The sequence below is a fragment of the Candoia aspera genome, chromosome 1 (genome assembly GCF_035149785.1).
Source record: "Candoia aspera isolate rCanAsp1 chromosome 1, rCanAsp1.hap2, whole genome shotgun sequence".
Classification (NCBI taxonomy): domain Eukaryota; kingdom Metazoa; phylum Chordata; class Lepidosauria; order Squamata; family Boidae; genus Candoia; species Candoia aspera.
In genome coordinates, this window is record NC_086153.1 from 1,936,725 (window position 1) to 1,963,124 (window position 26,400).

Genomic DNA, 26,400 nt, shown 5'->3' on the forward strand with positions numbered 1-26,400 from the left:
TGACTGGCCAGCCCTTAACACGCTCCGCTCACAGATTAGGACCGTTGAGGCGTCGGGCCAGCATCTCTGCTTCAACTCAGCATCAGTGGACGGGTGCCCTGGGTTCCCCTCCCTCACCCATCTCAAGGCTGCCCTTGAAACACCCCTGCCTACTGTCAGGAGCAGCCTGGCAGCGCCTTTCCCAACTACGAATTTTATTAAAAGGCATCAACGTTTGTGGGTTAATAAAACTTGTTAGTTGGAAAAGAGGCTACTGGCCACCTTCTGATTTTTTTACCACAGGAAACTAAGGCAATTCTCCTCCTATAACCTCTGCATGTCTGAGCATTATCTCTGGCAGAAAGATCTTTCTCTTGCCCGCATCATAAAAACTTGAGGGCTTCTGTAGCTACCCGACGCAATTCTCCCTGCAAAGCTCAGCCTGAAGGCTAGGGGGAAAAAGAAAGTTACAACTGCCAGAATAAAACTTCTTCCCTGGGCCATACAGTCTGTCAAAACAGCTTTGCTTCTGCTGAGAATTGCCAGCAGATGGAGTTTATGCTCTATTAGAAACTCCTTCAGGGCTCTTGAATGGAGGAAAGCTGGAATTCTTCGCCCGTCCCAAGGCTTTCCTTGAGTGCCAGGATGGTCAGCCGGTAAGCAACATACAATAAATAAAGCAGCTGTTTTCAAGCAGCCACATCTTTCAAGTCCACTTTGCAACGTGGTGATCTCCTAGTAGAACTGTAAGGGCCCTTCATCGACTCTAACAACGGGGCTCGCGTCGGGGAACGATAACGTTGGGGTTTTATGAAAAACCTCCTCTTCCAAAGGCCATTCTTGTCCAACTGAACGTTGACAGAAGCAAGCCTGGCTAAGAAACTGCGGCCCTGTCTTCTGCTTGCGGTTCCAAAGAACATAAGGATTAGTTAATAGCCAACATTATTTTACGCTGTTTATGTTGGTTTGTTGTTTTTTTAAAAATTTGGTTGCAATTCCTCTGTAACTGTTAGCCATCCAGAGTCATGCGTATGAAATGGACAGCCATATAAAATTATTGAATAAATAAATGAAGTCCAGCTCAAGTGCTTTCCGGTACTGTTCCTCCCAATCCAGAGCATCTTGCTGGAGAGGGAAGGAGGGGTATCTCCACCAGATTCAGCCCCTCCCATCTGACGTTAAACAAAGCAAGTAGATAGGAAGGGGAATCACAGACACACACAGACACACACACACACACACACACACTTTCCTTTTCTGGCAGGCTGAGATCCAGCGATCTGCTGCCAGTCAGAGGAACCAAGCCTATGCTAGAGAGATTCACAGCCTCATTGAAAAGGGTGTGTTTGTTTTACAGAATTTCTGTGCTGCTGCAACAACACAAAACTGGGCAGCTTGTAATAAATAAAACAATTAAAACATATAATAACAATTGAATACCTATGGCTGAGCTGTTTTCTGATTTTCGAACTGTCCTATTGCAAATGTTTCCACAGATACGTAGATTCCCATCCCTCTCTTCCCTTTTGGGGAACCGCATTCTGCAAACAGAGAAAGGGAGAACTGTACTGTACAAGAAAAATGAGCCCCAGTCATGGAAGGGATAAGATTAGAAAAAAGAAAAAGGAATACAGGATAGCTAATATTAGTTTATACCAACACCATTCTACCAACTACCTTAACACAATTGTTTGCGCATCTTAAACTTTCTCTTTGCATTTCCCTGTCTTTAGTAAACATTCTACCAAGATCCAAAATTCATCTAGTTCACCGGGAGGTTCCTGGTTTAGCTCTTTTCACCCATTCCCTAAACCATTCAATAGTAATAAAAAAAAAGTTCTGCCTTTTCCCTGCAACTTTTGATCTTACCTGCTCCTTGCTCTCTTTAACTATGTTCTTTTCAGGTATTTTTCAAGTATCTGCTTCCTTGTTTTTAAATGTTTCTCACCATTTGTCAACCACCCAGAGTTGCTGGGAGTTGGGCGGCAGAGAAATTTAATAGATTATTATTAAATTACCATTATTCTGTCTCTGTACGTACATCATTACATCAGTATTTCTCAACCGCAGCCACTTTAAGACGGGGGGAGTTCAACTCCCAGGATTCCCCAGCCAGCAGCAGCACACCTCTGGGAGACCCATGAAAGAGTTGCGCTTTCCTCTCCTTTCTTCTAGGTGCAGGACTATATCTTGCGCAAAGTCATGGCTTCAGATTTAAAAGGGGAGCTGAAAGTCAACGCCCCACCAGCGCCTACACTCACCCGGAAGGAAGATATCTTCAGGTAAGCCTGAGGGTGCCATTTAGGGGCCCACACTTGGAGGTGGATGGAGATAAGGTGCAGCTGGGCCACCACCAGAAAGTTCTGCTGCAGGTTGGACACAGCTCTCCGGAGCCCGTGGTCTCTCTGAGCTTGGGGGTTGGCTGGCAGGCGTTGCATAACTTGACTGGGTAGCATCATCAGAGCACTGATGATGTTACCTGGTTGGGTCGTGAAACATCTGCCAGCCAACCCCCAAGCTCAGAGAGACCATGGGCTCCACAGTTTGACCCTGAGCTGCCGAAATCCTCTTCTGCTGGGACATAGCTCTCTGCCTGGGACTCTTGCAGCTGGCGAAGGCAGACACGACCCTGCGTGGATGAGGGGGCATTTCCCCCTTCCATCATTGGCTGGGGGTGTGCTCGGGACGGCCTTCTGGTCTCCGCACTGAAGTGTGTTCATGTCCCATCACATGCTTGCACCTCCTGTTTCCTCCTCAGCCGTAGCCGCTGCGGCTTGAGCAGAACACGGCTCTCAAGCTGCTTTTGGAGAAGGGAAGCTGTGAGCTGAAGTGCTTCGCTGGCTTTCCAGCAGGGACGTTCTTCTCGTTCAAGGCACACCACGCCTCTGCTCCAATCTGGACTCGTGTGGTTTTCACCTGAAGCCTCCGTGGGGAGGCCTCTCTGGCCAAAGAGGTTTTCTCAGAGATTGAGCCTGGCTGAGAAATCCTCGGCCTTCCTTTGATCGCTTCTGTTTTGCATTCCGTTCTGGAGAAAACCACTGGTTGTCCTCGGTCTAATTCTGGCCAAGCTCCCTGAAACTGGCAACGTGCTGGAGGGAAAGGCAGATGAGCCCCCCAGCTCCGCTGGCCTGGAATCTTCTTCGGAGGGCATGAAACTCAAGTGGCCGCAAGGCTGTGGGAGAGGGAGGGATCGCCAGCTTTGGATTCAGCCTCGGTGCTGCCAGAGCGAGCCTGGGACCCTGGGCTGCGACCTTATTCGGCCCTGCTGGTTTCTGCCTCACGATTCTCGAGCTTTGGATCTTGGGCTGAGCGCCAAGACAGCTGACAGTCATAAGAGAACTGGTGGAAAGGCAAGAGGAGCAAAATCTGTGATGATGGCTGGGTTCACACATCATGGTTTGTTTGCACCAGATGATGGTCCCCTTCAATCCTCACATTCAGTGGTCCCATGGTCAGGAATTATTTCCTAAGGGTAAGGAACAGCCCTCCTTGTGAATTGGGGGACTCTCCTTCCCTGGAGGTGTTTCAACAGAGACTGGATGGCTCTTGGTTGTGTGGGGGCTGCAGTGGAGGGTTCCTGCACTGGGCGGGGGGTTGGGTTAGGTGACCTCCAAGGTCCCTGCCAGCCCCTCCATTCTGTGCTTACAAGTTTTGGCCTAGTGCGTTGGGTGACTTCTGCCGCTGTGATTCAGAAACTGCAACTTGTGCGAACCCGTCCAACTGTTGTTTAGTCAACCCACCAAAGTGCGAACACCATCGTCCTCTTAAATCGCGTTTTGTTTCAGAGATTACCTGTTCAAGTGCGTAGACTGTGCTCTGGTGGTTACTGAAAGAATCTACAGAGAACATCACGTGGCAGTTCCACTGAGGAATCCGACCGGCGAAGCCGTTGTGGTGCTTGACCTCAACCTTGGGCACAGGCAGCAGCTGTCGCCTTGCGCACATAAGGACCTACAGAAGATGCTGAAGATGATGCAGGCTGCCACTGAAGAGATACTGAAGGAGGACTCTGGAGATCTGGAACCATACTACGTCTTGGGTATGGGGCATGTTATATGGAGCATAATTCCATCCATGCTGGTGGTCATGTTGATATGGGATGCAGGTAGTCCTCCGCTTACAACCATTCACTTGGTGACTGTTCGAAGTTACGATGGAGCTAAAGAAAGTGACTTGAGACTGGTCCTCACACTTACAACCGTTGCAGTGTCCCTGTGGTCACATGATCAAAATTCAGGTGCTTGGCAACTGGCCTGTATTTACAACAATTGCAGCATCCCGGAGTCACCTGATCGCCATTTGCGACCTTCCCAGCCGGCTTCCAACAAGCAAAGTCGATGGGGGAAGCCAGATTCGCTTAACAACCACGTGATTCACTTAACCATTGTGGTGATTCACTTAATGACCATGGCAAAAAAGGTTGTAAAATCAGGCATGCCTCATTTAATGACTGTCTTGCTTAGCGATGGGAGTTCCAGTCCCAATTGTGGTCGTAAGTCAAGGACTACCTATTCTTATCCTGGTATAGTAAAAGTGGAAGACTGGAGTTTAAATTTCTTGAAATAAAATTACAATTGCAGAATTCGAAGGGGTATTGAGCCCAACCTTGTTCAGTGCACAAATCCAAATTAAAAATCCCACCAGACAGATGGTGGTCTAATCTCCACTTGAACACATCCAGTGAAGAAAATCCCACTATTCCTCTGGATTGCTGGTTCCACGGTTGAATTGTCTTCATTATGAGGAATGTTTTTTCTAGCTTTCAGCCAGAATCTTCCTTCTTGTAACATAAATCCATTATTCTAAGTTCTCCACTCTGGAATGACAAAGAACACATCCTGACCTTCTGGGTGACGTCCTTTCTGATCCTGGCAGAGGGCTATCAAATCTGTTTCCAAGGCTAACCGTTCCCAATTCTTTCAATTTCTCTCTGCTTTCTTCAATTAATTTTTTAAAATTCCCCCATCGTTCTCATTGTTCTCGGGATCGGCTCCAGTTTCTGTGTGTCCTTCTTGACCGCTGATCTCCAGAAATGACACCATCCTCAAGGCGAGGCCTGACCAAAGCAGAATCGAATGGAATTATTTGTTATTTCATTAAATTTAGATGCCAAATGACTGCATCCTCTGATTTGGAAGTTGTCCTTCCGCTGATGGAGCCTAAAATTTCACACTGCTTGTTCATACCCAGTTTGCAGTCAGCAACTATCTCAGGATGCTTTTTCCTAAGGACTATCACCACGCCAGACATCCCCCATCCTGTACTTGGGCATTTGACTGTTATTCCTTAAGAGGAGAATGTCGAACTCTTTCGTCTTGCATTCTCTGCCTTTCTTCTAGAGCAGCCGTCCCACCCCATTCTGTACGATCTGCAAACCGGATGAGCGTCCACGGCGCCTTTTCACCTTCACACGTCACGGGTCTGCCGTTTCCTTCTCGCCTGTCAGCAAGTTGTCCTCTTCTTGCGGAGCGGTATACAGTTCCTTTTCCTTTTTGGGTGGACGCATCCGAAGACTGTCTTTCCGCTATTCTTGCTTTCCTCTGCTTTCCGGATGCAAGTCCAGGCTGCTTATCCTTCGTTGGTGACCTGCACTCTTCCCATCACCTGCACGGCTCCTTTGTGTTTTCAGATCTTCAGTAAACTTCTCTTCTCCTTCCCCTTCCCCTCTCATCCTCCTCTTCTTCCTCTTCCTCTTCTTCCTCTTCCTCTCTTCCATTCTTTCTCCTCACTGGAATCTGTGCTTCTCACTGCGCCTTCTTTAGGAAGTGCCACCCATCTTGACCTCTCTCCCCATTAGCTTCTCCTGCCAAGGGATCCTACTTATCATGTTTTGGAAGTCCAGGATACAGTCTGGCCTTGACTGTGCTCAACGTGCTTTTCCTTTAAAAGTGAGAACTTATGACATAGTCACTTTCCCCCAATGTTCCTGCTGCCTTTTCTTCCACTTCCCTACTTATTACAGATTATAGAACTATTGATTGGACAATGGATCTATTTAATTAACTTCTAAAAAGGAAATGAGGGGGAAAAAACCCAAAAGAGCATCCTCCAAAACTTGGAAGCCTTGCCTGCTAATCTCAGGGGAAGGGCCAGGGAAGGTGTGATGCGGAGATTCTCTTTTTCTGTTACTAGTCTGTAAATAGCAAAGCAAACCAGGTTCTGGGATGACCCACAGGTTTAGGAATTGCATTTTGCAATCTGCTCTTCTAACTGTATATTGGGAAGCTGTAGATCTGGAGTCAGACAGTCAAAACATGGTAGCTGGTGCATACTCTGAAAAGTACATTTCTACGTGCGTACCCATTAGGCTCTTCCCTTTGAGGTAAGCAAAAGTATGCTGAGTACAGAAAATGAGCGAGAAGTACCAAGCAAAAGTAATCCAAGTATGAAGATGAGAGAAAAGACAAGGAAACACAGCTTCTTCTGGTTTATGCCAGCACCATTCCCTGCATCTTTCTTTTCCTGAAAACCACCCTCCCTCCTACCACATCCCTCTTGCAGTTCACATCTTGCCCTTTGATCTTTAAGCCTCTCCCCTCTCTTTTCATCAGCTCCATCCAGCCTCAACTTTCTGATCTTCCCCTTCCTCTCAACCCATTTGCTCTTCCTTCCTACATTGTTTCTGCAATTTGATCCTCATTTATTCTTTTTAGCTAGCTAAACCACCTTAACAGTCTTCTCCCAGGCTGGCCGGCCTTGTATTCAGTCCGCATTCCTTCAGCACCTGTTCATTCTTCATCTTTTCTCTTCCTTTTACCTTCTTACCTAACCCATTCCCCGTGTTCAGCGTACTTTTATGCTTCTCCCAAGACATCCAACTTTCATTTCCATATAACGAAGTGGGCAGAAACACACTCTTATACACAGCCATTTTCATTTCTTTCAACAATATTTGCCCATACTATCTAATACCTTTATATCAGCGCTGGCACACATTCACATTGCTGCCCAGCGCACTCTTAACATCACCACAAACATACCTTTGTCCATTAATAGATTAAACAACATGGGGACATCACCCATCCTTGTCTTACTTCTGCTCAGTGTTGAACCAATCTCTAAGGATTCCATTTATTCTCTATGTATTTCTTACCAGCAAAATTAAAACCGAGACGATTCGAAGTTTTGTTCTGCAGATGCTCTTTTACTTACTTTATCTTGGGGTAGTTAGAGCCACTTCTCTCTGTTGTTCAGTATTTGCTCCAAGGTTTTCCATTTCTGGAATAATTGTATTTATGGAGTATTGCATTTTCTCTGACTTCCCTGAACAGGCAGAAGTTCATCCGGGGAAGCTTTGCTTTCTGTTTCTGTGTGTGTGCCTGTGTCACCATAAAGCCTCCGCTTGAAGACTCAGAGAAGCCTTCTTTCAAATACTGGTTTACCGTTGCAGAGGCTGAATATGTTGGGGACTGGCGGCGCGGAGGGATCCTCTTCTACCGCTTCATGCTGCAGGACCTGCAGAGCTGCATCTGGAACCTTGACCCCTGGGCATCCTTTGGCGACATCCGGTCCTTGGAGCGACCTCCAGCCCTTGTGCACACCGTCTTGAAATGCGCGTTGCTCGTTTTGTACCCACAGTGGGCTGGCACCGAGGAGGTCGAGGACTGGAACTGCTGCGTACAGGTGGGAAACGCACAGGGGCGTCTGGAGGACTCTCCGGGATCCCCGAGATTGGTAGAGAATCAAAGAAGACATTCAGAGCGGAGGAGGAACCCCGGGGGGAAGGCGGGAGGGAGAAAACAGGCTGAACTCCCTACCTACCTGGCTTCTCAGGAAAGTGACGATTTCAGAAAGGGAAAGTGCGCCCCGCCCTGCCCCGCTGCTGTGCTTTATGTTTTCCCTCTGGCTCCAGCACCTGGCCCCGGCTGAGTCTATCAGAACGGTCGGTGCCATCTACCCTCCTGTGAGTGGTCGGAGCAGAGAGATGCGGAGCTTGCCTTGCTGGGCTTGAACTCTTGCGCCCAGGCCCTGCAGGGCTTCTAAAACAAACACTCTGCGTATGGTCGTCCCCAGGGAAAAGGTCCGCGCGGTCAGCGACGTGCCCCCAAACCAGGCAGGGCTTCAGCTGCACCATGGTGGTCACCTTCTTGACCTTTTAACCACATCCTGTGGACCCCCCTGTCCGGACCGTCCTCATCAGATGCGTCTCTGGGCCGATGGATGCCTCTGGTGGTCTGAGATGCCCCGAGACTGCCTGCTGCACCAGACGAACTCGTCTGCCATTCTGGAAATGGGGTTCAGGGTCTGAGTGACCCCAGTGCACCCCCTGAAAGCAGAACCACCAGCCGCCGTCTGTTTGGGCCTCGCCTCCGTTTTTTAGCCCCGTGTTGCAGAGAAGTACCTGCTCTGTGGCCCCCGCCTTTCGTCCTGATCGCCTTCTCTTCTGTTTTTTGCTTTTGGTGCCCCAGAAACTCGACGGAGAACTAATCGAGAACATTTGCTACTTTGACCCCACCGCTTCGTACGTGGAGGTGCGGCCAGAGGTTCTGTACCGCTGTCTCCAAGGTAACACTGAGCAGCCCAACGCGGGAGCCAGTTCAGTGCCCACACTTGTACACAGGTGTGCCCTGAAAGCTGCCAAGCTCACTGCAGTGGTTGTCCCCAGCTTGCAATTAGTGAGGAACGGACTGGGTGGTACCCAAGTGTCCTTGTGAAACCATCTGGGCATCTGTTGGTTCTTCTTAGGACCCACCCTTTCCCCACAACATTCCCATCAGCCTTTGCATTGGGGAACTGGGAAACACAGTACAGGTAGTCCTCATTTAATGACCACAATAAGGTAAAGGTAAAGGTTTCCCTTGATGTAAAGTCCAGTCATGTCCGACTCTAGGGGGCGGTGCTCATCTCCGTTTCTAAGCCTTGGAGCCGGCGTTGTCCCTAAGGACCCGTCCGTGGTCATGTGGCCGGCATGACTCACGGAACGCCGTTACCTTCCCGCCGAAGCGGTACCAATTAATCTACTCACATTTGCATGTTTTCGAACTGCTTGGTGTGCAGGAGCTGGGACGAGCAACGGGAGCTCACCCCGCCGCGCGGTTTCGAACCGCCGACCTTCCGATCGGCAGCTCAGCGGTTTAACCCGCAGCGCCACCGCGTCCCTTCAATGACCACAATAGGGAGTGGAAAATTGATTGTTAAGCAGTGCGGTCGTTAAGTGAGTCACCATGCGGCTGGGTCCGATTTTATGAGCATTTTTACAATGGTCATTAAGTGAATCATGGGTTGTTAAGTGAATCCAGCTTCCCCAATGGATGTTTTTTGCCAGAAACCAGGAGAAAAGGTTGCAAATTGCGATCATGTGACTGCAGGGTGCTGCAACTGGTCATAAACGCAAGCCGGCTGCCAAGTGCCCGAATCGTGATCACGTGACGGCAGGGGTGGTGCAACGGTTTGTGACAGTCGTAAGTGCGACTACAGGTTGTAAAGCGCTTTTTCCAAGGCTGTCATAACTCTGGACCACTGTTAAACAAATGGTCATTAAGCGAGGACCACCTGTATAGCTAATATGAGATCTCTGTGTGTGTTTTAAAAAACAACCAGGTACACCCAGGAGAGCTGTGTGGAGGTTTGGCTCGGCTCCGTTAGAGTACCTTTACAACTGGACGCGAGTCTGCCTGTTGTTGATCGAAAAGGCCAAGAAGCTTCAGCACCACGACAGCGTGGCTGGGTCGTTTTCGGCACTGCTGACACCCTCTTTGTCTCAGTCACTCCGCTCATCGCAGATTTCAACTATCCAGACTGTCTCTTTGGCCTTTGGTCAGGACGCTGCGGGCCCTTGTTAATAGTTATTTGTTAAGCATACGTAATTTCCAAGGTGGGAATTATAGCTCTTGCCTTTATAGTTCAGAAACGTTCGGGTTGGGTTTGAACAGGGGGAGCAAGAACTCAAGTACGCGGGAGTGGGGTTGAAAAGCAGCTGCCTCTTGGGTTCACGCAATCCACCAAGGTCAGAATTAAAACAGGCACTTCCCAAAAGCTTTTCTCTCTGTGGCAGCTTTTGGGAAGTCGCTCTAAGGGTGATACGATGGAGAGAAAGAAGGGGTGCGTTTCTGTTCCTCCCAGAGGAAATCACACCGCGACGGCAGTGAAGAGTTTCCCCATTGGCCAGTGCCTCGGATGACAGGCTCCTGGTGCAAGACGCTATCTTTTGCAGAATCTTTTTTAATAAAATCTGGGGAAATTAAAACTTTTTTTCCCATTCTGTCAAAAGACAATGGCTTATCTAGCAAACATTTTGTAATTTGAGATTACAAGCTGCTTTTAGGGTTCCCTGATAAATGCACTGCAGTGTTATCACAACTCGTGATCCTTTTGATTATCTGACGCGTCAACAGCAGCGAGTTAATATTTGAAAGAGGGCAGAGGAAGGGAGAGGGACTGGAACGATAATCCTGGGAACGAGGATTGCCATCTACTGATGCTGAAAAGTCTTTGTCAGCTTGGAATTTGCTGTCAAGCAACTCAAAACAAACAGTGTATTTTAATGAAATGAAAAGGGGGCTAACATATACTCATGGAGTGCATCTCCAAAGTTATTAACAAGATTAGACAGTGGAGAACTTCAGATGCTGCCCCAGATGTTATGCCTGCACCCCTAAGCGTCCAGTAGAAGCCAGGATGACCCCCAGAGGTGTGATCTCATTCGCCTCTGCTGTGGCTGCCCACGCCTGCATCACAGACAGAGCGCCGGTCAGGATGCAGACTGATGCTGGCTTGTTCAGCAGTGGGCGCGCTGGCCGAGAAAAGTTATAGCAACCAAAAGGCATAACATCTTGCAAATCAATTAAAAGATTTAAGGAGAGACAGACGGGGGCTTGTGAGCAGACAGGAGGGCAAGCAGGGACAGGGGAGTCGTGCAACTCATCTGCTGCAATTACGGAGGGCAGCTTGCCTAACTGGGTGAGCATGGACATGTTTTCTGGCTGAGAAGGAGCGCACAGAAGGGCTCACAGCCTCTGCCGACACACCGATCAGCCACAATTGCATTGCACAGCCAGCCACTCTGCACCAACGGCACTCTTTGGAAAGGGAGGGAAGCATTTGGGTTCTCGCGATTGGAGCAAGCAGAGAGGAGGACCAGCAGGGATGGGGGACTAGCAGGGGAGGAAACCCACATGTCCTACCTGCCAAGGCTAAGCATGGGGCCCCAAACTCAGACTCTGTCAGGCCTACATTTGAGGTGACCCACTTCCTAAAGGAAGCCAAGTTGCCAACAGCAGAAAAGAGGATCTGTTAAGGTATTGCACGGGGCGTCCGGTGTACGATGACTCGCTGCATAAGCCACCGAGCTGTGCCTGGCGCAGATGCCTCTCGTCTGCTGAGAAGCGAGTCTGTGCTCTTGAGAAGAAGGTGGCTGAGCTTCGGGTGCTGAGGCGGGCAGAGAGGCGCGTGGACAGGACCTTCTGGGATCCGAAAGCGGTGACCCACTCTCCGAGCGACAGTTCTCTTGCTGTCCAGGAGAAGGGTCTTGCGGAAAGAGAACATCTTCATCAGGGAGCTGTTCCCACAGCAGAACTGGTCCTGGGGAGATGGTCCCACATCCTGCCATACCAAGACACTCCTCTGGGCAACGCAGTCATGAGGAGCCCACCGGGATGGGCTTGGCATAGGTGGGGAAATGGTGTGTCATGTGGCGACGTGCCGCCCTGGTGCAAAGGCTGCAGACATAACATACCATCTAGAGCAGTGTTGCTCAACCTTGGCCACTTTAAGATGGGTGGACTTCAACTCCCAGAATTCCCCAGCCAGCCCTCCTGGGAGTTGAAGTCCACCCGTCTTAAAGTGGCCAAGGTCGAGCAACGCTGCTCTGGAGAAGCGGCTGGGGAGAAGATAGTTGCGGTGGCCCACATTGATGCCAGTGAGTTGGGGAACATGGTTGCCCAGTCCCGGGAACCAAAGTTAGGCTAGTAGGTAGCAGACTGAAGTTCAGGACTGCCGAGGGGACTTCCTGCTCCTCTTTTAATGAACCGGCATAAAATCACATTTCTGTTTTTCACCTCTAGTAAAGCGCCCAAGTTCATACATTTTTCCACTAAAATCCAACCATTTCCTCCACAAAGAACAATCACAGCATTCTTGGGCTTACCAGTAAGTAAATTTGCTATCCATTTGGACATCTTCGTAAAGACGAAACTTACCAATATATATGGGTGGGTGGCTGCGTGGGTGGTTTTAGGTAAATGATTCTGGCTTGAAGAAATTCTGGAGCCAGTTCAAACACACAATTTTATGATACGAAGGTGACTTCCCAAGAGGGTATCATTTTTTTTGCTGACTCCCTTTCTAGAGCGTGTGTGTGTATTTATGTGAATGAGGTAGCAAAGCATAGCCAAATTTGGTAGATGGGCAAGCACTTTTGTTATGCCTTATTATTTATCAACTTTGTTATGGCTGCCCACTCAGATAGACTCTGGGCGGCTTACAACATCCAATACACATTTAAAACAGTTAAAAACTGTTTTAAAAGTCGTTGAGAGTCAGGCATCCTACAAGTTTAATAAATTATTATTTATTAACGAATTACTAAGTTTAAATTATTTAATTTAATATTAAATTTAGGTGATTGAAATGAGTTTAATAATTATTATAACTTACTTAGTTAGAGAAGGCAATTCAACAGACAAGCTTTCTCTTAACAAACCACTGCATATTACAGAATTATAGTTACTATTCAGTGCTGCCTTTTCTATAGAAAATGTCCCTGGCAATATAGTAGATAAAGGCGACCCACAGCTTGTTTTATAGAGTCCTCTTTTGGTTATACAAATCCTTCCAGATGTGCATCTGCTCATGTGCAGAATGCCATTTTCCCTCTAAAAGAGCCTCCTTTCTTGGAGGAAGGAAAGAGCTGTTGCTGAAGGCCTCCTTGTCTCTCTCCTTTCTTTCCCTTCTAGTGGTTTTATATTTTATCTCCTTTTCCAGTATTTTTCTTCTCTGGCTTTAGAAGTCTTGAGAGGCTTCAGCCATTTGAGTATTTTGAAAAACACACACATGCACACAAAACAACAACAAACTCTGCATATCTCAAGGTTAGTTCTTTTACACACATCCACTTGCACATTTCTTCTCGGGAAGAATCACGGCAAGAAATTGGGAGTCTGTTGGTTGTCTCAAAATGCAAGACAGCCCAGAACTGAAGCAACTTCATGGCCCGTGGTAGCAACAGTAAGTCAATTTATCTGTTACGCACCAAGTACGGTTCAGTCACAGGACAACAGCTGAAACCATAATACAGGACATTGCAGTTGATTACTTTATTTATAATTTCTATTTCTAAAGCTGTCCACTCTGGGAGGATTACGGAAGGTTAAAACAAGTAATAAGAATAGAAACAATAGTAGAAAATGGCCATGCTGGACTGGGGGGACTTATTTTTTTCATAAATCAGATTTGTAGGCTGCCCAATTAAATGCAAAATTCCAGAGGCTAGCCAGAAGAGATAAGGAATTATTTTTAAACAAGCAATGCGCAGAAGTGGAAGAGGGCAATAGAATAGGAAGGACAAGAGACGTCTTCCAGAAAATTAGAATCATCGGAGGTAAATTCCAGGCCAAAATGGGCATGATCAAAAAGAAAGATGGCAAGGACCTAACAGAAGAAGAAGAGACCAAGAAAAGGTGGCAAGAATATACGGAAGACCTGCATAGGAAGGACAACAATATCGGGGATGGCTTTGACGGTGCGGTCCAGCCTGGTCTCCAGGGGTGCCCCCATCACTGCTGTGACTGAGTTGCTCCCCCTTGCTGCTGGTCCTCCCCGTCTTCTCTTTCCTCCCACCTTTCCCAGCATCAGAGCCTTCTCCAGGGATTTGGGTCTCCTCTTCATGGGCCCCAGGTAGGACCATTTGAGCCTGGTCATTGGTGCCTGGAGTGAGAACTTGAGTTCGTTTATCCGGTGACCCATTTGCTGGTTTTCTTGGCTGTCCACAGATGTTCTCAGGTTTCCTCTCCAACCCCCGAGTTCAGAGGTGTCCATGCTCTTTCTTCAAAGTCCAACTTTGGCTTCCCCGGAAGGTCAGTCCGGTCTCCCTGGCCAGGCCGAGGGAAGGGGGCAGGCGGTCCCCCACAGGACTGCACCGCCACCGCCGCCACCCGGAACGGCCCCTGGCAACCGGCTGTCCCCAGGGCGGCTGGCGCGGCGGAGATGGCACCCGAGGGGCACCCCGGCCCCTGCGGGCGCCCTCGCCCTCTGGCCGGCTGCTGCTACCAGCTGCCCTTCCAGAGCAGTCCCGGGCGAGGGCCCCAAGGGGGGAGCGTCATCCCGGCCCCCAGGTTACTCCGAGAAGGACAAGGCCCGTCTTAAAATGGAGAATGCAGAAGCGAAGTTTTCTGTCTCAGAATCAATTTTTTTAAACGGGACACTTTCATTTTAAACAAACAAACAAACAAACAAACAAACAAAATGTCCTCTTTAACATTCATGCTCTGAAAGGGAAATTTCCATTTTAAAGCCAAAAAAAAATAATCCCTTTTTTAAAATTGACCTTTTGAAAGAGACATTTCCCTTTCACTACTTTTTTTTTAAAACGAACGTTTCCGGGCTTCCATCAAAAGGGACGCCTCCGTTTTGAAACTAAAACAAATAAATCCACACAGCGGCCTCGTCGAAGTCGAGGTTCCGACAGGGAAACGCGCGTTTTGCAAATTAAAACCCCGGAATCGCACCCACTTTTCGCTTCGTCCCCCCTTTACACCGCCCCCGCGACGGGGGGCGCTTCCTGGGCATGGGCAGAGCCCCTCCCGCTCCTGCCCCGCCGGCGGGAGAGAGGCCCCCGGGGCGCGTGCAGAGCGCGGGTGGGGGCGCGGCGCGAGGGCGGGGCGCGGCGCGGCGGCGAGCAGGCCCGGCCTCCAAGATGGCGGCGCCCGGAAAGCAGTGAGTGTGGCCTAGGCGTCGGCGTCGGCGTCGGCCGGGGCCTCCGCGCGTGGGCAGGGGGCGCCCGGGGCGGGGGCGCGGGGGCGCGCCGGGAGCCGCTGCCGCGTAGACCGCGGGGGGGCGCGGCCTCCTCGAGCGCGAGGCCGGGGGCGCGGGGGGGGCGAGCCGGCCCCTCCCCCGCTCTGGGCCCCTCAGCCCTTTTCGGCGGGTATTGGCCGGTTTCTCCACCCCCCCCGTCTCTATGGAGATGAGAGGATTGTTGTTGTTGTTGTTGTTGTTATTTTCATCACAGCAGTGCTAAGGTCTCCCACCGCTCCTTTCTGGTTAAAACATTAAGAAGATGTGCCGGGGTCGAGGCTTCCCGGTTGTTCCGTTCAAAATAAATAAGAGGGAGAAAGAGAGACAAACGTTTGTCTGCGTTGACGCTCCCACCCCCGTTTTGTTCAATAATAATAATAATAGTAATAGAAATAGTAGCTCAGATCGACACCCCCACCGCTGTTTGGGTCTCGAAGAATAACAATAAGTGCCCGGGTTGATGCCCCCGCTGTTGTTTTGTGTTTCAAAAATTAATAATTGTTGCCGGGGTTGACACTTCCCAGTTGCTTTGTTCAAAATAAATAATCTATATCTATCTATCTATCTATCTATCTATCTTTTCCTGGGGTTGGCGCTTCCACAACTGTCTTGTTCAACAACAACAAGAACAACAACAATAATAATAGCAGCTCAGGTTCACACCCCCACGGCTGTTTTCTGGTTAAAACAATATTATCTGTCTGGGTTGACACTTTCAGGTTGCTTAGTTAAAAAACAGTAAATATAGTGGACGAGTTGACCCTGCCTGCCTGCCTGCCTACCTTCCCATGTCCGTCTGTCCTTTCCTTCCTTCCTCCCTCCCTTCCTTCCTATGTCCTTCCCTTTCAATGTCCGTCCTTCCTTCCTTCCTTTCTTCCTTCCTTTTCAATGTCCTTCCTTCCTTCCATCCTCCCTTCCTTCCTATGTCCTTCCCTTTCAATGGTCCTTCCTTCCTTCCTTCCTTCCTTCCTTCCTTCCTTCCTTCCTTCCTTCCTTCCTTCCTTCCTTCCTTCCTTCCTTCCTTCCTTCCCTTTCAATGTCCTTCCTTCCTTCCCTTTCAATGTCCTTCCTTCCTTCCTTCCTTCCTTCCTTCCTTCCTTCCTTCCTTCCTAGCAATTCCTAATATTGCTCAGCTTGACCCCCCCACCATTGTTTTGTTCTCAAAAAATAACAATAATTGCCCCCACTATTGTTTTGTGCTTAAAAAATTAATAATATTTGCCAGGGTTGACCCTTCCCAGTTGTTTTCCTCAAAATAAATTGTATTTGTCTATATGTATGTATGCATATACGGAGCCTCGTGTGGCGCAGAGTGGCAGGCGGCAGTATTGCAGCCAAAAACTCTCCCCGTGACCCGAGTTCGATCCCAGCAGAGGCTGGATCCTCGGGTGGCCGGCTCAGGTCGACTCAGCCTTCCGCCCTTCCAAGGTCGGCGAAATGAGCGCCCGGCTTGCTGGGGAAGGAGGCGACTGGGGAAGGCAATGGCGAACCACCCCGCTCCATAGTCTGCCAAGGAAACGTCGCAAAAGCAGCGCCCCCCCAGAGGGTCAGACGTGACTCGGTGCTTGCACAGGGCACCTTTCACCTTCATGTATATATATATATATATATATATTTGTCTGGGCCGACCCTCCCACCTCTGTTTTGTTCTCCAATCATAATAGCAATCATATTTGGCCACACTGACACTCCCCGCTGTTGCTTTGTTGCCAAAAAAATAATAATAATTGGCTGGGTTGACACTCCCACAGTTGTTTTGTTTCTTAAAATAAAAAATAAGGGCCTAACCTTTGTGGCCCTCAGAAAAGCATCCATTTATTTATATTTTATTTATTTTATATTTCAAATTTCATCACTGCCCATCTCACTGGAGAGGACAGTGTAAAAATAACTGTAAAAATAAGCTAGGAAAAAAAAACACTGCCTGTGCAACCATCCCCTTGCACTCCTAGAATGGCCTTCCTTGGGGAGTCGGTAGTCCGCAGAAAAAATAGAAAATGGGGCTTTTCCACAGGGTGGATTTTATAGTGTTTTGGGGTATTTGCTTTTATTTTTTGATATTCTTACGTTCTTGGTGACTCTGAGAGGCAGTTTCGAATCATGGTGGGATAGAAATTGGGTTGGTTAATAGAATAATAAGGTAAATATTAAGTCTATTTAAGGAGTTCTCCAGGGTCAGATTTAACCGTTAGATGATTTTTGGACTCATTTGGCCCCACCACTGTTTTGTTCTTCAGTATCCTAACTTTTACAGCGTTCTCAAGTCAGCTCACTGCCTCTGCCAGAAAAACATACAGTGACAATATAAAAATAACAGGCAGCTAGGAAAATGGCAGGGCTGGCAGGGAATTCTGGGAGTTGAAGTCCACCCATCTTAAAGCTGCCAAGTTTGAAAAACACTGGTCTAGCTGAACAGCAAAGCTTTGGAGGGCTGCTTTAAGAGAGTTTTTAGATTAAAAGTAGAAAATATGTGTGCATCGTTCTTAACTAGGTAAGTTAAGTCTACCCCCCCATCTTTCCTGTCTTCTAACTGCATCCCTCCTTGCACACCCTTTTAGATATAACAATTAGTTCAAATTACACCCTGGCTTTGTTTAACAATATTGCCTCTTAAAAAAGGGATGCAAATGACCTCAGTGCCAACAGGCCAGGGGCATCCAATTTTGAGTCGGTTTACAAAGACTGCAGCCTTCCTTCCTACAGGGGGCAATTCCGTTTATTTTCCTTCTGGGCCAACCTCGTTCTAGGCCTTCACCCTGACTTTGAACTCTGCAGGCTATAGGAGTGGGCGAACGCGGTTGAAAAACAGAATGTAGGAATTAAAAGCGAATGTCAGAATAAAAAAGGGGGTTCTAAAATAATCTGGCAGTTCATGTACCCCTTGAGAATTCATGAGATAACGTTAGTACTATGCATATCTTTCTACACTGCGCCGTGTACAGCTAAACCCATTCCAAATCCCCTCTTAGTTCTTGGAGGCCTTTGGACTTGTCTCCGTCCAACGCACAGCGGGGGGGGGGGGAAATGGGAGGATGGAGGCCTGCGTGTGCCTCCTTTTGCTCCTGGACAAACGGCAGGCTGTAGGTCTAAAATGAGACTGTGGCGAAATCTGTACGCATTCAGTTTTGGTTTTCTCTGGACAGGTATGGGCTTATATTTGCCAAGAAAGCGCAGCAGAAAGGACTTGTCAAGCATGCGGTCTTCATGGAAGACTCCGACGAAGAGGTCAGTGCCTGGAGGGGCTCGTCTTAGCCAGGGAGGTTGGCAGCGTGCCTTGCCGGCAAAGCCCGCGTTTCCTCGGAACACAGCAGCAGCCCTGCAGGTCGGGCCAAGGCCCATCTCAGTCCAGCATGTTGGGTCTCGGGTCTCAAGTCATTTTTTCCCAAGGGAAAGAGTCCCAAGCCTTTTAGCCTTTCCTTGTAGGGCAGAAGGTTTGAGCCCCGTGGTAATTCTGGCTGCCCACTTTGGCACTTTGTCCAGCTCTGTAATACGGAAGATGGTTCCCAGAACTCTGCAGAGGATTCCAGATGTGAACATACAGTAACATAAACTTGTACAGGTAGTCCTTGACTTACAACTGTTCGTTTAACAACAGTCCAAAGTTATGACGGCCTTGGAATGGGTGCTTTACGGCCTGTAAAGCACTTCCACGCTTCACAAAATGTTGCACCACCCCCTGCAGTCACATGATTGCATTTTGTATGCTTGGCAACCGGCTTGCATTTATGACTGCATTTTGTGACATTTTCTGCTGTTTTCTGGCAAAAAACACCCATTGGGGAAGCTGGATTCGCTTAATGACCATGGTGATTTGCTTAATGACCCGTGATTTGCTTAACAACTGCCGTAAAATGGTCGTAAGATTGGGTCTGGTCACACGGTGACTCAGCTTACAACCGCAATGACTTACAATGGAAATTCCGGTCCCAGTTGTGGTTGTAAGTCTAGGACTACCTGTAATATAGGTGGTTTTGTTTTCAGTTCCTTGCTTAGAACTTGCTTTCTTCCCAGCTGTCACTCACTGCGTCAACATCTGTGACTTCAAGATCTCTTTCCTATTTTGCTGTTGGAAGCTCAGCCCCCCTGCCAATGTATATATGAAATAGGTTTCTTTCCCCAAAATGCATTTATACTTTCTTAAACTGAACCACATTTGCTGTTTGACTATTCACCCAATTTAGGTAGAGTAGAAATTTAAGAAACTTTAGAAGTTTGTTTAGGTCTTCAGAGGAACCATTGTCCTCATCTTTAATAGCTGTCCTATTTTTTTTCATATTTTTTATTCTTTAAACAATTTGCCAGGATCTAACCAGGTTTTTCATGATTTTCCTGATATGTAAAGATGTTAAAGCAAATAACTCTCCAAGAAGAGACCCTTTAGCTCAGATTTATTTTGCTTTTATATAAAAAGATCGGAAAATGTGGAGAGAGCTGGTCCATAGAATCGCCAAGAATTCTATGAACAGATAGCTTCATCAGCATCAGCATTTCTTTCTATCAACTATTGGTAGGAGCTCTGGCCATCTGTGCCCAAAAGATTTTCAATTTATTTTTCACATTGGACTTTTGTGTTATTTTTTTTTTCCTATACAATGCATACCCAATATGACAACAGATGTAGGCCTTACAGGCTTCCCACTCGAAAATCAAAGAGCTAGTCGTACCTGCATTTAATTCAGAGTATTGCGATGCCTCAAAATTAATCTGTTTATCAAGTCACCATCATGTACAAAGAAAGATTAAAACACTGGAATCCAGGTACTTTGCGATGATGGTGACGGTGACGACGGCGACGGCGACATGCCGTCAAGTTGTTGTTGACACTTAGCGACCACATAGGTAGATTTTCTCTTGGATGATCTGTCCCTGACTGTTCTTTCAAGTGTTCCAATGGTGCACTCATCACCACCAGAACTGCGTCCCTCCCCCTGGCTGCTGGTCGTCCTCGTCTTCTCCTTCCTTCCACCTTTCCCACATCAGAGCCTTCTCCAGATTGCCGGGTCTTCGCATCCTGTGTCCAAAGTAGGATAATTTGAGCCTGGTCATTGGTGCCTTGATTTGCTATATTGGGTTTAAACTAACTGAGCTTTGGCCTAATATACACATAACATCAACTTTATTAAAGGCTTTTGGAAGACCAGGGTACCGCATCCTGGATCTGCTGGAGATTTTCAGCTAGTTCCATCATAACCTCACAAGGAGCATCCTGAATAGATCTTAACTAGAATTGTTCCCAACCATGGTTGAAGGTATATAAAGGACTATTCTTCTGTATCTTTACATCCTTTTATAATTCCCAGTCACCCAGTTGATGGACCTGAAGTCCCTCTTCCGTAGAGAAGGCGAGTCTGGACAGAATTGCTTTCCTGTCCCCCCTGGGAGGAACCCCCCTTTTCCATCTCAGTGCTGTTTTTTCAAAAAGCAGTAGGCCAAGTCACCCCAAGGGGACCATCAGCTGAGACGTGGGGAGAGTGAAGAAACTTTCCTTCAGAGGCAGGGGTCTCCTTGTGAAGTTGCAGGCGACCAGATGCAGCCCTGGGAAGCAGCACGGAGCAGGGCGAGGGCCTTCCCAGTCCAGCAAGGAAGCCCCAGCGGTGCCAGGGCCCCAGGGCTGCTGATGCCTCCTGACCACCAGTCCCATCAGCATGCAGCTGTGGCTATCCTCCAAGCATCACCTGCTGCTGCTGTGGTGAGATAAAAAAATTTATGCCCTGGTTCAGAATGACGCGCACATATTTTCTACGTTTTAATCTAAAAACTCTCTTAAATCGAGTTTCTCTTTTGCTTATTATAACGGTGCGAGAGGCAGAATTACTGTAAGAAAAGTAAGCTGTGAGGTAAGAAAGGGCATGTAATTCCATGATGCGGTTTTAATTTGACCACTGGGCCAGCCTCCCTTTGTGTAGCTTCTAACCTTGTAACTCGTTTTCGAGATGGGCGGTGGAAAAATACGAGAAAGAAAGAAAGAAAGAAAGAAAAAGAAAGAAAGAAAGAAAGAAAGAAAGAAAGAAAGAAAGAAACTCTGTGCCCTGAACTTCCCCTACTCCAACTGACAACTTGTATGCAGTGCTGGTGTTCTGCATTGAGCCATAAATCAGCCAGTGCTCTTAACTGTGCAGTCTGAACCCCAAAACCTGTGTGGTTGGGTTATTGTTCCACACGTCCCGCTGAATCCCAGAGAATGGGGTTTAGTCGGCCACGCTCCACGCAACGCCATTCGGGTAACAGCCAACAAGGGTGCTCCTGCCCAGCATCCCTTAAAACATCAAGAACATCAGTATTCCAGCTAATGGACTAATCCTCGTGAGGCTGTATGTAGGTATTCATCACATATATTGGTTTTTTTTCCTCAAAGAACTTTATTATTTTTCAAAGTATAGCTAAAATGCAAAATAAAGAATGTAGAAAAGACAAGAGTACAGAACGAAAGAAAAAAGAAGAACTATAAAAGTGCAAAGTTAGAAAGAAGCAAAAGAAAGTGACTTCTGACATTCTCCGATACAGATATAAATGCGTTTACAAATAAAACCTCTCATCACATACATTTGTATACTACACCCATCGCAAGATACCAGGCATTTTACATCATACAACGAAACAATAAAAATGTGATTGATAAAACCATTATTCTAATAAAAATAACCATCAAATAAATATAAATGTAAATGAAAACAGTTCTGCTGCTCAGATGGGGCTACTAATCTCCCTAAGATTCCTTTTTGGATTCCCCACTGCTTTTGGTATTGTTTAGGAAGAGCCTCTGTAGACAGACATCTAGGTTGAATGGGGAGTTGTGTTAAAATGTTGATTGATTGAAGTTGGTTGCGTGCCATTAATTGGTTTAGTTATTATTGTTTAATTTAATTAGTCCTGGTTGTTATAGTGTTGTTAACCACTGAGAGCCTCGTTTGATTTACAGCTGAACACAAATGGGAGGGAGGGATTTCAGACACTTGATTGGACTCTTCAAAACATCAGGATGGAATGCTAAGGTGGACAGTCAAAGGACACCTGGAATGACAGGTAAGCATGGCCTGGGAGAACAAAACGAAGCAGGACATAGGCTGATAGAATTTTGCCAAGACAACTCACTCTGCATAACAAACACTCTCTTCCAACAACCGAAGAGACGGCTTTATACATGGACTTCACCAGATGGACAACACCGAAATCAGATTGACAACATCCTTTGCAGCCAAAGGTGGCGGACATCTATACAGTCGGTAAAAACAAGACCTGGAGCTGACTGTAGTTCAGATCACAAACTTCTTCTTGCACAATTTAGGATCAGACTCAAGAGATTAGGGAAGACCCACAGATCAGCTAGATAGGAGCTCAGCTCACTAATATTCCTAAGGAATATGCAGTGGAGGTGAAGGATAGATTTAAGGGACTGGACTTAGTAGATAGGGTCCCGGAAGAACTCTGGACAGAAGTCCGCAACATTGTTCAGGAGGCGGCAACAAAATACATCCCAAAGAAAGAAAACCAAGAAGGCAAAATGGCTGTCTGCTGAGACACTAGAAGTAGCCCAAGAAAGAAGGAAAGCAAAATGCAACAGTGATAGGGGGAGATATGCCCAATTAAATGCAAAATTCCAGAGGTTAGCCAGAAGAGATAAGGAATTATTTTTAAACAAGCAATGTGCGGAAGTGGAAGAAGGCAATAGAATAGGAAGGACAAGAGACCTCTTCCAGAAAATTAGAAACATCGGAGGTAAATTCCAGGCCAAAATGGGTATGATCAAAAAGAAAGATGGCAAGGACCTAACAGAAGAAGAAGAGATCAAGAAAAGGTGGCAAGAATATACAGAAGACCTGTATAGGAAGGATAACAATATCGGGGATGGCTTTGACGGTGTGGTCAGTGAGCTAGAGCCAGACATCCTGAAGAGTGAGGTTGAGTGGGCCTTAAGAAGCATTGCTAATAAGAAGGCAGCAGGAGACGACGGCATCCCAGCTGAACTGTTCAAAATCTTGAGAGATGATGCTGTCGAGGTAATGCATGCTATATGCCAGCAAATTTGGAAAACACAAGAATGGCCATCAGACTGGAAAAAATCAACTTATATCCCCATCCCAAAAAAGGGAAACACTAAAGAATGTTCAAACTATCGAACAGTGGCACTCATTTCACATGCCAGTAAGGTAATGCTCAAGATCCTGCAAGGGAGACTTCAGTAATTCATGGAGCGAGAATTGCCAGATGTACAAGCTGGGTTTAGAAAAGGCAGAGGAACTAGGGACCAAATTGCCAATATCCGCTCGATAATGGGAAAAGCCAGGGAGTTTCAGAAAAACATCTATTTCTGTTTTATTGACTCTTCTAAAGCCTTTGACTGTGTGGACCATAACAAATTGTGGCAAGTTCTTAGTGGTATGGGGATACCAAGTCATCTTGTATGCCTCCTGAAGAATCTGTAGAACGACCAAGTAGCAACAGTAAGAACAGACCACGGAACAACGGACTGGTTTAAGATTGGGAAAGGAGTACGGCAGGGCTGTCTACTCCCACCCTACCTATTCAACTTGTACGCAGAACATATCATGCAACATGCTGGGCTTGAGGAATCCAAGGCTGGAGTTAAAATCTCTGGAAGAAACATTAACAATCTCAGATATGCAGATGATACCACTTTGATGGCTGAAAGCGAAGAAGAACTGAGGAGCCTTATGATGAAGGTGAAAGAAGAAAGTGCAAAAGCTGGCTTGCAGCTAAACCTCAAAAAAACCAAGATTATGGCAACCAGCTTGATTGATAACTGGCAAATAGAGGGAGAAAATATAGAAGCAGTGAAAGACTTTGTATTTCTACGTGTGAAGATTACTGCAGATGCTGACTGCAGCCAGGAAATCAGAAGATGCTTAATCCTTGGGAGAAGAGCAGTGACAAATCTCGATAAAATAGTCAAGAGCAGAGACATCACACTGACCACAAAGGTCCCTGTAGTGTTCCCTGTAGTAACATATGGCTGCGAGAGCTGGACCATAAGGAAGGCTGAGCGAAGGAAGATCGATGCTTTTGAACTGTGGTGTTGGAGGAAAATCCTGAGAGTGCCTTGGACTGCCAGAAGATCAAACCAGTCCATCCTCCAGGAAATAAAGCCAGACTGCTCACTTGAGGGAATGATATTAAAGGCAAAACTGAAATACTTTGGCCACATAATGAGGACACCCTGGAGAAGATGCTGATGCTAGGGAGAGTGGAAGGCAAAAGGAAGAGGGGCCGACCAAGGGCAAGGTGGATGGATGATATTCTAGAGGTGACGGACTCGTCCCTGGGGGAGCTGGGGGTGTTGACGACCGACAGGAAGCTCTGGCGTGGGCTGGTCCATGAAGTCACGAAGAGTCGGAAGCGACTAAACGAATAAACAACAACAAAAGTCAGGAAGGGAACTAGTCCAAGGGGGCGAGGGGGCAAGTTCTTCCACCATGGCCCACGCACCAACCAGGAAAGCTCGAAATGTGCCCCAGGGTGTCATGTTCACTGATTCAGTGTAGTTTATACATCGTAACGTTTCCCATGCCATGGCGCTGACGCGCGTTTCTGTTTGGGAGGAAGCTGCTGTGAGACCTTGTGCCAAGCTCTGTATGTGAAATCAGTACAAAGGAATGTGTTTGGGTTATGTTCTCTGCTCAAGGCCTTTTCCCGCAGACCATCAGAGACCGTTAGGAGCACCTGGGATTGTGAACTTGGGAAGATTCTACGGGGGGAGGGATTTCATTTGCACCGAGGGTTTTTAGCTTGAATTTAGCGCGCTTTCATCATTCTCAGCTTTCTTTGTGATCCTGCATACTGTTCTTTAATAAATCAGATATCCCTGAACTTTGCCTGTGAGTCTGATACTGTTTTAGAATGGGCAATCTTTTCATAAAGCTGAGATTCCCAAAATTGTACCGTTAGCTCCTACCAAGATCAGTCTCTTGTGAGGGAAAATAGTTAACCATGGCTGAGTCGCAATCCACGACCAGGGGACTCGAGGAGACGGCTAGCGTGATGCCCGAGTCGACGGTCAGGAGCGGGGAACTAAATCTCACCCCAGAGCCTTCAGAGTCCCGAGACCTGTCAAGGGATGAATCGAGTTCCAATTCTGACGCGGAGGAATCCGCTGACGGGGAAGAGCCAGAGAAACCGGCACCCAGCGAAGTGGTCGCAGAGTTAATCACCTTGGATGAGGTGGGGGAACCCCAACCAGGGACGTCGGGGACGTCCTGGAAGTATTGCTTCCCGCTAACCCCAGACAAAGAATCTACTACGGTGTCAACTGAGAGGAAACCGGGCACGCGAAGGAGAGGGGACTCTCGAACCCCTGAGAGACTAAGAGTGGTGGAAGCCAAAACAGAATCGATGGGGTACACGTTGAGAACCCTGTCTTTGTCACTGGAGGGGCAGGGGAGGCGCGGAGGAGATCCCAGCTTCCCACAACCATCCCCCATCCTCCCTTCCAGACTGCCGGCGGAGCAGGGCCGGAGACGGCTCCGGGATGAATCTCCACCCCACAGGACCCGGCCATCAGTATCCCCACCCCATAAGGGGAGAGCTACTGTAACCTGGGGCCCAACCACTCAAGCGCATAATGGTCACACTCCAACCGGAGGCGGAGTGAGAGACTTTTCTGTCAAATTTGATGGGGATCCGACAAAGTTATCTTTCTTTTTAACTAATGCTAAGAGTTATATGAGGCAGTTTGGGGCATGCTTCCTTTCCGAAGAGGCTAAGATAACTCCCATCGCCACCAAGTTGAAGGGTCGAGCGGCTGACTGGTATGTTCAATTAACTGATGCTGACTCCCCTGCACTGGATTATGTTGATGATTTCATCTGGGCGTTACAGCTGCATTTTGAAGATCCTCTGGCCAGGGCAAGAGCTAAGAAGGCGCTGAAGGATCTTACCCAGGGCCAACTGTCTGCAGCTGATTATGCCCTAGAGTTTAAAGCTCTGGCTGGGAAAATCACTGACTGGTCTGAGTCCACTCTAATAGAGCGTTTTAAAGAGGGACTCAACTGGGACGTCCTGCGTTGGGCGTTGTGTAGAGATGACCCCGAGTCATTGTACGACTGGATCTGCCTGGCAGGAAAGGCTGAGCACGCTCAGCATACCTTCATGCAAACTAGAAGACCTGAAAAACCACCCGCCACCATGAGAGGACCCCGAAGTGCTGCGACTGCTGCCCGGCCAAGCTATAGAGCCTGGGATGAGGAGAGAGATCGGCGCTACGCGAGGGGTCAGTGCCTCCGATGCGGAAAGGAGGGCCATCGAGCAGCTGATTGCCCAAAAGCCAAGGCTGGAGATCGAGCGGGGAGGCCACTGGCCAAATCGCCCCCCCCCGGAGAATTTTGCATTGAAAAGCATATTTATTTTGGAATATGATTATCGCAGGGTGCGACCCTTATAGGATTGATGACTCTGCTGTGAAAATGTGTTGTAAAAAATGCCTTATAAGCTAATCTTGGAGGCCTTTTGACTGATTTT

General features: G+C 47.7%; 2 protein-coding genes across 4 annotated transcripts in view; both read left to right on the forward strand.

Annotated features, from left to right (window-relative positions):
• Positions 1-14,280, forward strand: part of EFCAB5 (EF-hand calcium binding domain 5) — a 51,655-nt gene extending 37,375 nt beyond the window's left edge. The window contains exons 17-23 of the mRNA XM_063291086.1: positions 2,155-2,261; positions 3,765-4,018; positions 7,370-7,602; positions 8,388-8,484; positions 9,520-9,735; positions 11,177-11,588; positions 13,908-14,280. Of these exons, the coding sequence (XP_063147156.1) occupies positions 2,155-2,261; positions 3,765-4,018; positions 7,370-7,602; positions 8,388-8,484; positions 9,520-9,735; positions 11,177-11,588; positions 13,908-14,280 (1,692 nt within the window). The remainder of the gene's footprint in view (positions 1-2,154; positions 2,262-3,764; positions 4,019-7,369; positions 7,603-8,387; positions 8,485-9,519; positions 9,736-11,176; positions 11,589-13,907) is intronic.
• A 525-nt stretch (positions 14,281-14,805) lies between these two features.
• NSRP1 (nuclear speckle splicing regulatory protein 1) overlaps positions 14,806-26,400 on the forward strand; it is a 33,943-nt gene continuing 22,348 nt past the window's right edge. For all 3 annotated transcript variants that reach the window (XM_063295932.1, XM_063295942.1, XM_063295951.1), the window contains exons 1-2: positions 14,806-14,850; positions 18,072-18,153. In XM_063295932.1, coding sequence (XP_063152002.1) covers positions 14,831-14,850; positions 18,072-18,153 — 102 coding nt within the window. In that variant the 5' untranslated portion in view covers positions 14,806-14,830. The remainder of the gene's footprint in view (positions 14,851-18,071; positions 18,154-26,400) is intronic.